Below are 17100 nucleotides of genomic sequence, written 5' to 3'. Positions count from 1 at the left end.
GGTTTCGGTCGTACGCATCCATATTTTTTATCTGGCCTTTTGGTTTCAAAGGGTGCGCTTCGAAGTTCTGCTCGCTGTTAATATCATGAAGCTCGCTTTCTTTCCATGGTGCTAGCGGAGAAGGTCATGAAGCCGAGATCGATGGAATAGCAATGGTGGTCGGATGTTGGTTGTGAGGTGGAATTGCCTTGGTGCTTCGTGACTTGAAATAGCGGCTAGAATGTGGGGGCGACTGCACTGGAGAAAAGTTCAGGGTGAAAATCCAAAGTCTGACCTTAATTGGTTGTGCGTGGCAATGTTCTTGTTGAAAGCATTGTTTTGAGAGCGAGGACTTTCTTTAGGGTGAAAACCTAAGATCTATGATTGGGCGGCGACAACGTTTGTGCATTGTTTCTTTCTTGGAGGCGTCACTTATGGAGAAGCAGATCTTCTGGTGTTGTCTTTGTGGTGTCAGTATTGTTGTTTCAAGTTATAGATCTATGTAGCGGGACTTTTCTTTTTTGTATTTTTTCTCCTTTTTTGGTTGTGTGCATCCTTTATGCTATTAGGGCAATGATGTTGTTGCAGAGGCTGGGTGTAATTAGTATCTCCGCGATATTAATATATGCTCTTTATCGAAATAATTAATTCATACTAGTATATCATTGATGACAACGGAATCTTTTTTTTCGCAGCATATGACAATTGACAAGCCATCAGGCTAAAAAATAACAATTGTTACCAAATGGTATTGAAAGGCACTCTTCAGAAATATACGCATCTTTCCTCAAAAAAAAAAAAAAAAAAAATATACGCATCTTAGAAAGGATGACAATTTGAACACATACGCAGACAAACCCACTACAGACCACTGTTCCTTTCACATATCAGTGACTGGCAAGCGCCCATACGCACATGACAGTGAAGAGCCATTTTTCAGCATCAATACAATGACCAAAATCTGGCAGGTGAAATGTGAAAGCAAAGATCTTGATCATCTAAAATATCGTGAGCACGATCTTTGGATTTTATTATCTAACAGTCATGACAAGAAAAACTACACAATGTAGCATTATTAGGATCTAAACAGCATACATATTCTACAGATGCAGCACAAGCTCCACTTGATACAGCTGCCCATCAAACCTCAAGCCCAAGGATTCTGCAGGATGCGCAAGTGCATCAACCATTCCACCAAAAACGTACACACAACAACCAGAAGTATCTACACATGCTCCATGGAAGGACCGACAATGTGGAGATTGACCATCAGTCCTTAGTTTCTTCCACATACGCTTTGCCATTTTCCTGGAACCTGACTGAAACTGACGTAAAGCTGGTAAATCTAAGGTCCAGAAATCATCCATCCGCCGCCTTTGTGAGTCCTCCCCACCATATACAAGGATCTTGCCTCCCAAGACAAGTGTTGCTGAATGCCCAACCCGTGGAGAAGGCAATTCACCTAGAATACTGGACAAGTCACACTTTAGCTCCTTCCACTGTGGGAGATGATCGCCAATATCAAACAGCCAGACATCATTAAGCACATCATATTCTGATCCTCTACCACCAAAAAGAACCAGGTGCGTCTCACCAATCCAAGTTAAAGTGTGGCCAGAACGAGGTGAAGGAGAAGGTCCAGTGTCCTCCATTTGGCGCCAACTGCCAGATCGAAGGCCATCCGAGAGATCAAGAAGCCATGTATCACCAAGCCGGCTTCCATGCACCCCTATGCCACCGTGAATCATAATGAACTTATCATCCAAGCAGCAGGCTGCATGGGCCCCACGAGGAGATGGTGTGATTGGGCCTACCTCCAGCAGTCTCCATGAGATCCTCATCTTACAAGGTTCTTCAGAAATGATTTGACCTATCCATGTGTCATTCAAACGCAGCCCGCGGTCATTGATCCCACCAAACATGACTAGTGCATCACCAACGAGAGTGCATGAATGACCAAAGCGACCATTTGGAGTGCCAGAGGGAAATTGCTGCCAGCAAAGTACACTGGACGATCTATTTCCAGCTCCATTTCCAAGATATGTTGCCCAAATATCATCAAGATGGCGACCTAACTAGAGAAATAGAGAACATCAGAAGGCATACAAGATGTCAAGATTGGGATAAATTAGACTAAACAAAACTAAGTAAAAAGGAATAAAGAAAAGTAAGCAGATTTGCAATATATGCGATCATTCTCATTATGTGCAAAGAGAGCAAGAGACAGAGAAAAGGTGCAAACCTCGAATATAACTTCGCAAAGAAAATGGAACACCACTACAAATAGGAACTGTTGTCTGAAGAATTCCTGGCTTATTTAAGGAGCAATTTTGTAGACGTGTGCATGTGTGAACTCATCCTGGGGAGAGCTCTCACACTGTCAACAAAATGAGCAACAGAAATGTTGCTGGATTGAACTTTGACACTTCTAGTGTACCAGGTTTGATTGTCTGTCTATGTGATAGTAACTGTTACTTCTGCCCATGCTTTCTTGTCTGTATCCAATTCAATGCTGGCCTTATATCTGGTGGAAACCACCCTTACGGAAGATAATATAACCAATATAAGCTAACATCCGAAGACATCATCTACCTACCATTCTACAAAGATAAACATGCATTCGCAGAATCTAAGCATAACAATGGCTTTGGCAGAAAACGATTCGGCAGTTTTATAAATTAACACCTTTAGTAAAATGTTCTTGAATACTTGAACAGAAACATCCACAATTTTTTCACAGGGGAAAAGACAAATGATTATACTTTAGTTGCAATTTATGACAGCTTTTGTACATTTGTTAGGCACATCTAATTTTGCTCAACACTAACTACTAGACCTACGGACAATAACCTACTACTAAATAATGAGTCAACCAACTTAAGCCAACATAATGTGATGGTTAGATTTAATCAGAAAGACCAAAGATAAATCTTGGATCCAAACAAACAGTGGAGATTAATCTTAGTAGGCATCTCCTGAAGAGGTCGCTTTTGACATCTATTTTTATCCTAAAATAAAAATTAGACCTTAAAACTTCAACTAATCATTCGGTAAAAAAAAGAACTTCTACTACTCCTACTTCATGCATGTAGGTAGAACTTGCCGTGCTCTCTCTACACGCTAGTGGTGCCTCACAAAGCCACGCGAACATCATATAGTTTACCTACTTAAAATGAGACCAACAGGGACTAGCACCTGTTAATTTTGTTTATAGAAGAAGCAACCATAAGCACCTAGGGGAGTCTAGGGATTCGAACCCTGGTGGGCCGCGCGCACCAGCTGCCATTACCAACTGTTCGACTCCCAGTTCTCAAAACCAGTCTATATCTGCTCCATGTGAGGTGTGCCCATGTAGCGGAGATTATACCAAGACACGAACAAGATCATGCCGATCGGTCCACACATATCAGACTCAACAGATACATTCCAAATAGACGAACTGCCACTGGCAAGAAATATAGACCGTGCATCTCAATTTCGGGGAAGTCATACCCTGAAAAAAATTGAGTGCCCCAAAGGAACTAACCTGGTGTTGATTTTGTCTTTAGTAGCGACACTTGGGATTTATAACTATAGATAGCATTTCAGCCACTTTGCCCCTAAATTCTAGCAACTCCTGAACTTTTAAGATTTGTGCAAGTTTTCTATAGGGGGTGTATCGAAGGCTTGAAACAAGAGTCATAATCTTTACTAGGTCAAATAGTCTTGATCAGAGCTTGTAATACATTACACACAAGGCCCGTGATATGCGTTCTCGCCCCGGGTCGGTTGGGCCACTATATCCGCTGACCCTACAACAAAGGTATTGGGTCCTCTCTCCCAAACAATTAGCATGATAGGAGGACCTACCCTCACCCTTATGAGTTATGGACTCGTGCTATGGCTTCTCAAGATTTCAAAATTAAACCGAATCAAATACTAAAATGCTCCCCAGATCACTAAAAAGTTTCTGCCAGCATAATACTGGCATTAGACTAAGCTAAGCTGTGGCGAGGCTCTCCAAACAATTGTGCAAGCCTAACCTAGCAAAAGTAAAAATTGTCATTGGTCATACTACCATCGTGATCATCTTCCAATTTGTTGTCTTTTTTTGCCAATTAGTTGTATTAACCTGGCACTAACAAAGCCAACCATATCTCATACTAAATTGTTAATTCAGCTATTGTAACAAGACTGGTACTTTGGTGTGCGTGTGCGGCTGTGTGCATCATGTTATGCAGAGGCTGGGTGTAATACTTTTCTAAAGTAATGAAAGCGCCCTTTATCGAAAAAAAAAATCTCATACTAAATTAACTACCTCTGTCACGAATAAGACTAGCAAATCAACTACAGTTCTTTCTTCATTCCTATACTATCACTGTATATCACAATGATCAAATTCCTTTTTGTGATACGAAACACACACACAAAGCAAATCCAGAACAAGAATAAGCTGATGAAGTTATACGAGCGCAATTACCTCCTTCGCAGCCACCGCCGAAGACTACAAGCCATCCGGCGACGAGGTTGAGCGAGTGCGACGCCCGGGGCCGTGGCGAGAGCCCCTTCACCCGGAGGCGGCGTGCGGACAGGGCGTCTAGCCGGGCGACCTCGGCGTAGAGGCGGCGCCACGGCAATCTGCACCGCCGCTCGGCGAGCGCCACGGCAGCAGCGGCGGCGGCGCGTGCCCCCCAGTCGCGGCGGCAGAGCGCCTCCCAGAGCACGTCAGTGGAGGCCCAGTCGCGAAAGGCGCGGCAGGTGGCGGCGAAGGAGACCACGGCCTCGGCGGGGAGGAGGCGCAGGATGGACAGCACCTGGTCGTAGCCCAGATGTGCGACGGGCGCCGCCTCCATCGCTCACTGCCCCTTATCGATTCTTGGCAGTTGCCCCCCGTGACCTTCCATGGGTGCTCGCCTCCTCGGGCGCCATGGCCGTCGGTCGGTCGATTCCTAACCAGGACACCGTGGTTCTTGGGTTTCTTGGCGTCTTTGGTGCTTGGATCCTATGGCAACTGGGGCCTGATGGCTCACCTGGTAGGTGAGTTCTTGGATGCCATGGATGATTTGATTTCTCAATAGGCTAATGGAGGTTGGGTTGGTGTTCCGGCTTCCGGGGGCATGGGGGACTTTGTCTCAAACAAGCAAGCAAGCAAGCAAGCAAGCAAGAGGGGGGGAGGGAGTGTGCCCGCCTAGCTCTGTGGTGGTGGTGAGGCGATCAACTGACCTGGGGAAGAAAGGGAGTGCAAAACACTTGTGTTTGACTTGTTTTCCGGCTAACTTTACTTTACTTCTACAAGCGCCTGCTTTCAGAAATTTCATGCTCGTCGATTTGGATCGTATGATTTTATAGGATTGTGATCGTTCTGATATTTGTGCTATCAAAATATATTTCTATCAAATTCCTACAAGGGTATCTACAATGGTAGCCAACGCATGACTTTCAATCCCTCCACAACATCCAGAGAAGTTAAAACATATAAGTTGGAGAAATGCACTTTGGCTCATAGGAGCATATGCTCCCATTACGTGAATCTACATTTTAAAGTGTCAAAAAATTCTAAACTAATTTTTTACATATACATCTAGACATTTTATGTTGGTACACAAGTTTTAAAAAAAAACTAAAAATAATTGTGGCTCCTGTAAAAAAGACAAGTTTTGATGCTATAACACGACTACGTACAGTATTTTTTTTTTGTCTTTTTTGTACACACCATATAAAATGTTGTTTCTCAACGAAAATTTGTGCACTAACATAGAATAGCACGATGTACACCAACAAATTTATATCAGAATTTTTTAACATTTTAAAGTTGTTTTTAATTATTTTATATAACGAGAGCATTTGCTCCTATGAGCCAAATTGCCACCTCCATATAAGTTGTATAACTATTATTGTTATCCTTTGCACTTGATAAAATTGATTAGTGTTTTATTAAAAGAAATACTTATTTGCTAAATAATACATATGGTACAAATGAAAAATTCTAATATTTTCTAAGAGCTTTTCCTTAGTTAAGAAAATGCAACCGTATTGTGTCAATTATGAAGGAAGTACATATGTCCACTTGTATATCTTATTAGCACTTTTTTTTAGCAGAGTTGAAGCCCATCCATTTTCACTCCATTCAACAATCGGCCTTACATCCTCAAGTTTGGTACAAGGTAAGGCCTCATGCCTTACCCCACCTTCATCGGTCCTGGCGACGGCGGTGGTGTAGTCGGGCATAGTTTTCTCCTTGGTGGCGTGTTCGAGGAGTCTCGACCCACCTCCCCGGGTGAAAACCTTGATTCGTCTTGCCAGGTTGGACAACGATAATGATGTCAACTTCGCTTCCACCCTAGAGGCGTGGTTCGAGATATGACCTTCGGTCAGCGGGCCTGCCGGATGCACACATGTTGGCCCTAAGAAGCAGATCCTAGGTACATTGGTGACACAACAATAGGGTTACTTTGGGTGACATGGGTTGGGGACTCCCATGATGTGGCGCCTTGGTCGCATGAGGACAATTGATGAGTATCCATTATGGGCTTATGCTACAACAAGTGAGGGGTGCAGTGAGGTGAGGTGGAGCAGTGTTAGAACATGAGTGGGAATTAGCATGTCTAGGATCTCTACCGTTGGTGAATGTCTTGCATGCCCTTTCGGTCCTGCTAGGGCCAGTTCCTCCCATCGAGTGATCCACTGATCTATCTCCTTGGTTATGGGCGAGGTGCGAGGTCACAACTATGTAGCAAGGACGTACCAAAAAAATTGTGTGAGGCATGCGGTCCATGTTGTCGCCATCTTGCCATCTTCCACAAAGCAAGAATACCCTATCGTATTGTTCTTTGCGCCCTTACATTCTCTTTCCCTATGATAGGGGTTGGTCGGGTTGTCACGTATTGTACACTTGTTTCGATGGTATAGGTCGTGGTGTTTTTGGGGCATATGTTCTAATTTTATTTTGCGAGTGTTGGTCATGGTCTTGCCTCTAGTGCTATGGTGTTTCGCATTGGTCTTGGAATCGTAATTTTATTCTCTATCAGTGCACCGATGCGGGGAATTTTTGATTTCTTAAAAAAGAAAGGCAAAGCCTCGTAAAGTTGCAATAGTTTTGATCAAAAACTCATCGTGAAGTTGCAACAAATTTTGATCATATTTATCATAAAGTTGCAACAATTTCGTTTGGACACATATCATATACTCTATGTGACCCATAACGATTTTGTTTTGCAACTTGATCTTGATCCCATGATAATCTTCATCCAAGACATGTTGGTCTTGACAGGGGCCCGCTTGCTCCTCGTCCGGCCCCACCAGCCAGTCTAGAATGCCAGTGTAAGCTAATAGCTTACTCACGAGGTTGAATGTACATTTCCTCGCAATATCTTAGAAGTCGACGCTCGTTCATGCCATCTCTTCACATGAAGAAAGGAAAAAAGAAAGGAAAGGAAAAAAAACAATTTTCTTTCATTTAGGAAGGAAAGAAACACTAAATAAAGTGAAGCACGGATAAATAAGCAAGGATTTTTGTTGAGCTGCTACTAATTTTCAGTCGAACTAACTAACTTAGTTCTTAGTGAGATAACGTCATTGAATCTTGGGCTCAACTCAATCGTTGAAACTCACCATTAGCATGAATGACGAAGCCAATCTAACGACGCAAATGTATTTTTCCAAGTTGCAACCTCACTTGCAACTAAAAAAAATTAAGCTACACTCCAACTTGCCTCATCATTACCATGAATCACCAACCAAATCTAACGGTCCATATGCATTTTTCCTTGCTGAAACCTCACTTCTAACTGAAAAAATTAAGTTGCAACCTGTACAGGAGTTGGTGTGGTCGGGAGCTTTTGTCCCCTGTCCCTCTCTTCGCCGCGGCAAGGAGGGCTCCGTTCTTGCGGCGGAGGGTCTGGGGGTGGTGCGGCGTGCCGTACCTGTACATGAGTTGGTGTGGCCGGTGGTCTCTGCCGGCGTCGTCGGGGTTGGTGGTCGTCGGGAGGTGGAGGAGCAGGCTGGTGAGGGCGCTGGCCGTGCCTGTTCATCGCTTCAGATTCCGTCACAGCGTGGCGGATGGACCTTGCGGCCTTCTTCATGCGAGTAGGTGCTCTCTGCTTTGGGCTAGATGGTGGTTCGATCTCCTCTTCTCCGGTGATGTCGGTGGTGCCGCTGGTTGCGGTGCCTGCGTGTGTTCCTGTGCGTGTACCTGGGTTCTTGTAATCTCTTTCTGTCGAATATACGCAGTTTGGCTCAAAAAAAAAGAAAATAAGCCTAACTTGTAAGTTAAGTGCACAAATCACGATACAAATATGATGGCGTAGGACTCGACTGCTTGCTGAGAACTAACAAAACCGTTCCTCCAATACTTAGGGCATGTACAATAATAGAGTAGACACATCTTCTCTTATCTGTCCACGTCATCTTTATAAGACAATAAATGTAAGTGACACAACACATTATATTTTATTATCATCCTAGAAATTAAAGATAATTAATTATATTTTAGCAGAAAATTATGTTGCTAAAAAAGACACACGGTACAATAGAGAAAATAGTCTTATCGTATTTACTAAGAGATCATCTCTTAGCTAATACCCCTTCTAAGATGTTGGCGTATTTTCTTTGTTCATTCACTTTAGTTTATATCTAGTCTATTTTTAGTGTATAGATTCATCCACTTTAGCTTATATCTAATTTACTTTAAAAATAGCTAAAACATCTTACATTCATGAACAGAGGAAGTAAAATGTAACCTCACTTTCTTAATTTTCTCTCCTCCACAGCTTCAAGAAAAGGCTGACCGCAACCCACTGTATAGAACCTTAGCTTTGCTAGTACTGGTAAAAATAAAAGTTAAGTGCATATCTTTCCGAATCCTCACACCGGGCAGCTCGATGATGTAAGGGCATCTCTAACCGCGCGATCCAAACGGACGCGCTGGGCCGTCCGTTTTGGGCCGTTTGGGTGGCCGAGCGGACACGCGGACAGCGGCCCGCGTCCGTGTGTCCGTTTGGGTCGCGCGATGCGCCCAACGCGCGGACGCAGCGCATATGAAATAAATAAAAAAAAATCAAAATGAAAAAGGAAAACAACAAAACATAAATTTAAACTAGTTGGTAATTAAACTTGGCCCTATTTTGGGCAATTTTTACACAAAAGAAAGCCCTATATGGGCTTTAAACTAAAAAAAAAAACCCTAGCCAGGGTTTGCGAGCAGGCGGTGGCCGCCGGCAGTACTACCCCCAGTAGTACTCGTCGGCGTCGATGACGACGACGCCCCCCGGCGGCGAAGCGCTGCTCCGGCTAGAAACGCCGGAGGGCGGCGGGGACTCCGGCCAGGGCGACCACTGCGCCCTTTCCCAGGCGGAGTGCGGGTTCGGCGGGCTCGCCGGCCTGCGCAGCCGCGCCCTCCGCGCGGACTCCTTGCGGAGCTGCTCCTCCTCGTCCGCCCGAGCGCGGCCCGGCGCTCCTCCTCCGCCAGAGCGCGGCACGGCGCTCCTCCTCCTCCGGAGCACCGCCCGACGCGTGTCCTCCTCCTCGCCGGCGCGCCATTACGAGGAAGGCCCACGCCTCCGCCTCGGGCGTTCTCCGGGGCCTTCTGGCCTTCTCGCCGTGGCGGAGGCGCGCAGCGTCTCGGCGAGGAGCGGCCATTTGGCCAGCTCGTCGAGGTCGCACCGCTCGCGGGACGCCGCGAGCGCCGCCGCAGCCTGTGTCGTCTTCGTCCTCCTGCTGGGGGCTGCGGCTGCGGCTCGTCGATGTACGAGCCGCCGGGCGGCGCCATGCCCTCCTTGTGTGTGCGCGGCTGCGCGCGAGGCCGCGCCGTCGCCGACGTGAAGCACGTGTGCCGGCGCGCATCGTGCTCCACCTCGAAACACAAGTCCCGATTCGCCGTACGCGGGTCCTCTGGAGGTCCGCCGGCAGCTGCGCGCGGTGCCTCTCCGGATCTCCGCGACGCGGCGCGGCCGGACGCGGGATGGGCGGCACCGGAACCCGACCGGGCTTAGGTGCCGCCCGTGGGGAGGTGCACGTCCCCCCACGGCATTGGGATGCCCGCGTCCCGTAACATCCGCGCCACCGCTACGGTGACGTAGATCCGATCGCGTCTGGCGTCGCCGGCGGCCCCATTGCGAACGTCGGCGCGCGATCGGCTGCCGCGCCGGCCCGTGGTTGTTGGCGGACGGCGCGAACTCACGCTTCGGGGCCATGGCGGCGCGGAAGCTTCGAGCTCGCGCGTGCGGCCGGAGTGGATAGTGGGGACTGGTGGATAGGGACAGTCCCCCTCCCCAGTCCACATTTAATAGGACTGGGGCACCGACATGTGGGCCAGCCAGGCGGACCAGGCGGACACACGAGGACGCCGCGTGCCATCCGCGGCCACGCAAACCGGCCCAGATTTAGGCCGGGTTTGCGTCGTTCCGGACGCCGCGGCCGTCCGCTTTTGCGGTGCGTCCCCGCGTTGGGTCGCATTTTTGTCCGGCTCAACCCATCCGGACGCGCGGGCGCGGAATGGGTCGCCCCGTTGGAGATGCCCTAACAACTCCATTCTATTCATGAAAGAATCAGCCTCCAAACTTTTTGTTTTGTCCGTCCATGTGTTTTATCCAGTGGCTTCGTCTGAATTTTCTGCAATTATTTGTTTTGGCATCCGTTCCTACGAAGATCCTGCGTTTTTCTATTAATGCGTTATTATTTCTGCACACGGATTTTACCGTTTGCAGCAAAGATGATGTGTTTGAGAAGGCAAAGATATACGCTTGCTGAAATCTTAGCTCTGCCATTAAAATCGACTTGAATACAATATGCGCCTGATAGCTCTGATCCTGGAGGTGTTACGTGAGAAGGATGCTATATTCATGTGCTAACACATGGTAACTCCATGGCTTTTCTATTTGCACCGGCAAAAATGATGGTGATTGGTGCTAATCTGGAGGAGAATAATTTGTCTCATTTGGTGGTCGCCAAGTGGAGATGGGACACAATACTTGTTTCTAGAGCGGGAGTGGGGCAGGGTTTTGATGTCTCGATGTGTCGTATGATAACGAAGCTTTCATCTCCATCCGAGGAAGGCCTCTTCTCTAGTTCTCTTTGCTCTTATCACACCAACTCACCAAGTCGGTCAAAAGCTCATCATCTATCCTATCCTATGACTTCCGAGCACACTGAGCAGTTTGTTCGATTGACTTCCTGTAGACACGAACATGAATCCCATGTCCGTACGAGATAATTGTTTTACTGGGAACGTGGGCCGCACCGTTGGTTATAGATCATTGGTTAAATTATTGTAAAAATAATATAATATGGATTGCTGAAATACTGTAGAAGTGCCAGTGTGGAAGCACTTTATGTAAAATTTCTACAGCGACAGTGCAACACGACTCATAAATTTTTTCCACACCGTAGGTGAAGATCGTGAAGCGATGAAGGAAGATGATACCAAGGATAAAAATGAGGATAAAAATGACAACAAGGTTAGTGCCTAACTGGACTGGCCCACACCGCCCGCGCGATGTGCGGCGCTGTAGGATTCGCCCACGGCATAGCCTCAGGCTGCAATCAGCATGGAAATGGACAATGCTAAAAAAAACACATGAAATGGGAAGCCTACCACATCCACCCATTGATTGCGGCCTCAGCCTAATTGATGCATCGTAGTCGGTACTGAGGTCCAGCCCATCTAATGCAAGCACGCGCAGCCCGAACAATTGACACTCAAGCACGCGCACGCCTTGTATTGCAAAAAGAAACGAATTCGATGGAAAACATTCAGTTCTTTGCTACCAAACTCTGTTGTCAACATTTGAACTTTCCCATTCCAGGACAGATAGTCCGTGTTTACTTTGCAGTCAGATTCTTCCAGGAAATGACAATATAGAACACTTGTTTTGCCCCCATTTCATATCCGCAATTCGTTCCCAGGGCAACCTATTACATACGTACTTCATACTTTTTTTTTTCTTTGAAGGTGTATAGTTTTAAGCATGGAAATAAAAAAATTCTACGAAGAAAAAAATACATAAGTTTAATGACATGTTTTAAATAAAGAAATAGATGTTTTTGGTAACTAACTATGTTATCATAACATCACATTTTTTAATATAAAATATGTCTATAAACTAATTGGGATTTTTATTTTGGTGCCCTTGGTTTCTTAGTTGTACTCACCTTTCCCTGGCTGCTAAACTTTTCCTCGATGTTTCCCTCCCTCTAGTCTAAAACCCTCGCAAACGTTCGGATGGAGGGTTGCCGTCAGGTCGAAAGCCTTGACAGTTACATGTTGACAGGTTGTGACGTGTTGGGACGGGTCCTGCATTGAACGTTAGGTGGTGAAGGGTGGGGCCACATGGACACACGTCGGAACGGCCATCTCTCGCTCACCCAAAGAATCCCCTCTCGCGAGCCTGGAACAGCTCCCACACCGCCCCTCAGTTGCCCCATCGTCGTGCCCTCCTACCTTATGTCGTCCTACGCCCCCGAGCCACGGGGCCCACTCCGCCTCCGCTAGATCTACCCCTGTCGCACCAAAGTATGCAACGCCGACAGGTGTACCACATATGCCCATCAACTGCGGGGAAGATTCAGTGGAATCGGAGGGATCTGACGCATGGATTCCATCTAGGTAAGCATTGTTTCCATTGGTGGATTCATGATGGGCAGCATTTGAGCGTGAATCGCTGGTGCTTAACTAACTGCCTTGATTTTCGATTAGGATTGATCCAATGCGCTGGCCTTTCGGCTGGCGGATAGACTGGATAGTAGTTATATTCGTCGTTCTGAACTACATAACTATGGATTTTACTTCCCATGGTGGTCGCAACCTCCATTGCTCTCATAGATTTCAAAACAAATTTCTGTTCTGAATACCCATGGAGATTCAGTTGATTTTGAAATATTTCAACATTATCGAGCAAAGGTTGCTCCCGCTAACTTGTGACGAGCACCTGGGAACACTTTTCTATTTAAATGCTGCTAACCATTTTGGTCAAATTCGTATCCATGACAACCTAGAGTTGTGGACAAGGGAAAGAGGGTTAAAGCATCATCTGTGGCCGGGCATCATAAGGTCGTCAGGAATCATGTGTCTCTGCTATCTCTACTAATAGTGTGCGCCCCTGTGCTCCTTGTAGATCCACAACAGTACCATCTGTACCAGCGCGAGTGTAAGCCAGATCTCTCATGCGGCCGATGTGGAGGACGATGCAGAGACTGATGATGCATCACCTCTAAATGATGAGGATGAGTTGATGTTTCCTGAATTGGTAGATAAATCCAGTAAGCAGGCACTAGATGATCAATACACCGAGGAAATGATCCAAGGTGCCAGATTTGATGACACCGACGATGAAGAGAACGAGGAGAACAATGACAACCTCGTTTTAGCCGAATACGATGGTGATGACTTGCCAACAATTGAGTGGAACGGAGACGATCCTGAGCTTTTAGAAGGCACCGTATTTGAAACAATGCGGGACTATCGTAATGCACTTACTACATATTGCATTCTCACCATGAATGATTATGATGTTATTAAGAGTGGGCCAAAAAGGTTCAAAGTTAAGAGCCCATACAAGAGGTGTAGGTGGAGGATGCATGCATCCACTATGCTCAGGAGCATCTTGGTTCAGGTATTACAACTAGTTGTGTATTTTAGATCATTGTGTCAAGTTTGTTAACTGTACGCGACATTTTTATTATGTTTCAGATACAAAATAACCCACATGGCCATACTTGTTTACCTCAAGCGGGACAACCATGGACATATCAAAGCTAGCAAAGACTAGGTGGTTGGCAAATGCAATCATGGATTGGCTGAGAGAAACACCATCACTTGGTGCAAGATCACTCATAACATATGTGATTGGGAAGTTTGATATTAAAATACCTTACATGAGGATGTTCTGTGCAAAGGAAATGGCTCCTGACAGGATCAATGATCCATGGAATGAAAGCTTTCATTTTTACACCTTCAAAGCTGAAGTGGAGATGGCTAGTCCAGGCAGTGTTGTAGAGATAGACAAGCATACAATTCAGTACACATTAAAGGGTAGAGGGAAGACAATGGAGAAGGAATGCTTCAAAATGCCTTTTGTTTGTTTCATAGCTTGTTGGCAAGGATTTATGGATGGTTGCATGCCTTATTTGGCGGTGGATGCAACAAGTCTTCATGGGAGATTTAAAGGACATATAATAGTTGCCACTACAGTTGATGGGCGAAATTGTATGTTCCCTGTTGCTTATGGAGTTTTGGAGATTGAGTCAGAGGAAAGTTGGACTTGGTTTCTGCAGAATTTGCGCAACCTTATAAGTTGTCCACCAGGACTTACTATCCACACACACACACACACTTGCAAAGGATTGGAGAGTGCAGTAGATGTAGTATTCCCTGGAGTGGAGCATAGGGAATGTATGCGACACTCAGTACATAATTTAACATAGAAATTCAAGGGTAAAGTTTTTACTAATAAACTATGGCCAGCCTCATACACATGCAACTTGAGGAAGCATCAATATCATTAATCTGGAAGTCTTGTATACACAAAAACGTGGGGTGAAGGAGTACTTGAATGAACATGATGGAAGGGTGATGTGGGCATTACCCTTCGGGTAACCAAAGTTATGCTACCTCCTACGGCCCAACCAGGGGCCCATGAAGATCATCCACCGATCAAGGTGGGCTGATACGTCAGTTCCAAACAAGGATTCTTGATGAACAAGGCAAGAAGACGAAGAACAAGGAAAGTTTAGACACAGAACTCTTTGTAACCTAGTCGATCCTGGACAGAACTCTCGAGATCTGGTCTGCAATATAAAGGCCAGGAGAGGGTCTGCCGAGGGACACACAATCACCACAGCCAGATTCACCGCAAGTCTAGAGCTAGGTCATTAGAAATCTTAGCCTCTCGACGAGATCTTAGTCTTAGCCTTCAGCTACCCCATTGTAACCCGATAATTTTGATAATCAAGATCAGACAAGCAGGAAGTAAGGGTTTTACCTCATCGAGGGCCCCGAACCTGGGTAAATCTTTCTCCCTATCTGTTTGGTATCCGATGTCTCGTGTCAGCCTGCAGGATTCTGTCAACCCTAAGCCCCAAAAGGTGTGCATTGCCGAGGAGCACGCTCGTGAATTGGCGCCGTCTGTGGGAAACCTTTCGGTACAAGGCATGTCATCGGAAGCTCCGGTCACATCAGCAACGTTCGTGCTGACTTCACCAACACCTTCAAGCCCAAGAAATTAGGTTCGTTGCGGCTCCTTCGAGTTCACTCCACGCGCTGAAGCATCGCGTCCGATCCCTTCGTAGCTGCGTAGCAATATGGATGCAACCTTCGGCGGTGTCCACTTCATCGTTGATTCCGGAGGGTTCCTTCGACTTCCAAAATCAGCTGCATCAAGCTTAAGGACTTCGGCTCCAGAAACCATTGTCCCACCGATAGCCTCTGTGGGCTTGCCTGGGAACTGCAACAGGAGCAGCCAAAGGATTTTCGGTAGCAGAGAGGAGAAACGGAAGAGGCAAAGGGATCTTCGCTGCGAGGAAGAAGAACGAGCTACGAGTCGCCTCCACCAGTGTGATAAAGGGTGTTATAGCGCACAATTAAGCAAGAATCGCAGCTGTGCACCTTACTTGCCAACCGCGGAGCAGCTTGTCGCACCATGTTACTTGCACTCTTATATCGACCCAAAAGATAACATCGAGAAGGCCACACATTTACTCAAAGATTGTCGGCAGTTCCTCGACATTCAGAAGCTGTGTGAAGAGCTAAGGTTTGATTCGGAAGCAAAAGCTCGTTCGGCGGAAGGAAGAGCAACAGCTTACAATTATTCTCAGCAACAACAATATGTGCCAGACGAAGATATCTACGTACCAACCGGAGTTTACCCTTCATCTCGAGGACAAGTGAACATGATTCACAAGACTAGCTTTTCAAGAGGGAGGCCAAGAAGTTTTCACGGGAGATAAAGTTTTCAGAAGTGGCTATGGCAGCGGTATCCGATTATATCGATTGGTCGGATCAAAACATCCTATTCAGCAGAGCAGGTCACCCGATAGATGTTCCAAGGCCCGGTCACGCTGCCCTAGTCCTTGAAGCACAGATCGGAGGATACAATATGAGCAAAGTGTTCATGGATGGAGGAAGTGGTCTAAACTTTTTGTTCGCAAGTACAATGAAAGCAATGGGATTGTCAGTCGATATGTTAAAAGAATCTGACACTGGTTTCCATGGCATCATCCCAACCCGACCCGCTTATCCCCTTGGTAAATTTCCATTGGATGTTGTTTTCGGCACATCCAACAACTTCAGAAAGGAGAGACTCGAGTTCGAGGTGGTAGATTGGGAATCACAGTACCACGCCATCCTCGGCAGGACAACATTTGCCAAGTTCATGGCAGTTCCTCATTATGCATATTTGAAGCTGAAGATGGCAGGCAATAATGGGACAACAATAACTGTTCACGGGAGTTTTTCTTGTTCTGATAACTGCGACAAATATTTCCAGAAGATCGCCTCCAAGTTCGGAGTCAGAGAAGAACTTAATGCACTCGACGTAATTACCGATCATACACAGCCACCTGCCGACAATCGGAACACAAAGTCCGACGAGTTTGACGTTGCCAAGGATGCAAAGAAGCATCAAGTGCACCCCTCTGATCTGAAGAAAACGGTCAACACATCGGAAGATCTTACTGCCACATAGGAAAGCGCGCTCATCGAGTTCCTCCATGAGCGCTGGGAAATATTTGCATGGGAACCATCCGATATGCCAGGTATTCCCAGGGAACTCGCTGAGCACGCCCTCAATGTTGACCCCAATGCCAAACCTGTACAGCAGACATTGCGTCATTTCTCAGAACCAAAAAGAAAAGCTATTGGCGAAGAAGTTAATCGGCTATGCAAAGCTGGTTTTATTAGAAAGCTCAAGGAAGCTAAATGGGTAGCTAATCCAGTCATGGTGCCTGATACGTCTCAAACGTATCTATAATTTCTTATGTTCCATGCTAGTTTTATGACAATACTCACATGTTTTATATACACTTTATATCATTTTTATGAATTTTCCGGTACTAACCTATTAATAAGATGCCGAAGCGCCAGTTCCTGTTTTCTGCTGTTTTTGGTTTCAAAAATCCTACACAAGAAATATTCTCGGAATTGGACGAAAC

The 17100-nt window shown here is 46.2% G+C and overlaps 1 protein-coding gene across 1 annotated transcript; it reads right to left on the bottom strand.

Annotated features, from left to right (window-relative positions):
* Window positions 1-948: 948 nt before the first annotated feature.
* Window positions 949-5195, bottom strand: LOC127314749 (F-box/kelch-repeat protein At1g51550). Its single transcript, XM_051345268.2, has 2 exons — window positions 4439-5195; window positions 949-2050 (listed from the first exon to the last, which is right to left on the bottom strand). The coding sequence occupies exons 1-2, from the start codon at window positions 4809-4811 to the stop codon at window positions 1080-1082; spliced, it is 1344 nt and encodes a 447-aa protein (XP_051201228.1). The 5' UTR covers window positions 4812-5195; the 3' UTR covers window positions 949-1079.
* Between the last annotated feature and the right edge of the window lie 11905 nt (window positions 5196-17100).

Source organism: Lolium perenne, chromosome 7 (genome assembly GCF_019359855.2).
Source record: "Lolium perenne isolate Kyuss_39 chromosome 7, Kyuss_2.0, whole genome shotgun sequence".
NCBI lineage: Eukaryota > Viridiplantae > Streptophyta > Magnoliopsida > Poales > Poaceae > Lolium > Lolium perenne.
This window is presented reverse-complemented; position numbering and strand designations above follow the sequence as displayed.

Bases quoted from the DNA above. Each gene is read 5' to 3' on its own strand.
- LOC127314749 (XM_051345268.2), bottom strand. From the start codon at position 4,811: ATGGAGGCGGCGCCCGTCGCACATCTGGGCTACGACCAGGTGCTGTCC. The intron at 2,051-4,438 runs GTAATTGCGCTC...TTCTCTAGTTAG, and splicing joins CGGCGGTGGCTGCGAAGGAG to GTCGCCATCTTGATGATATT.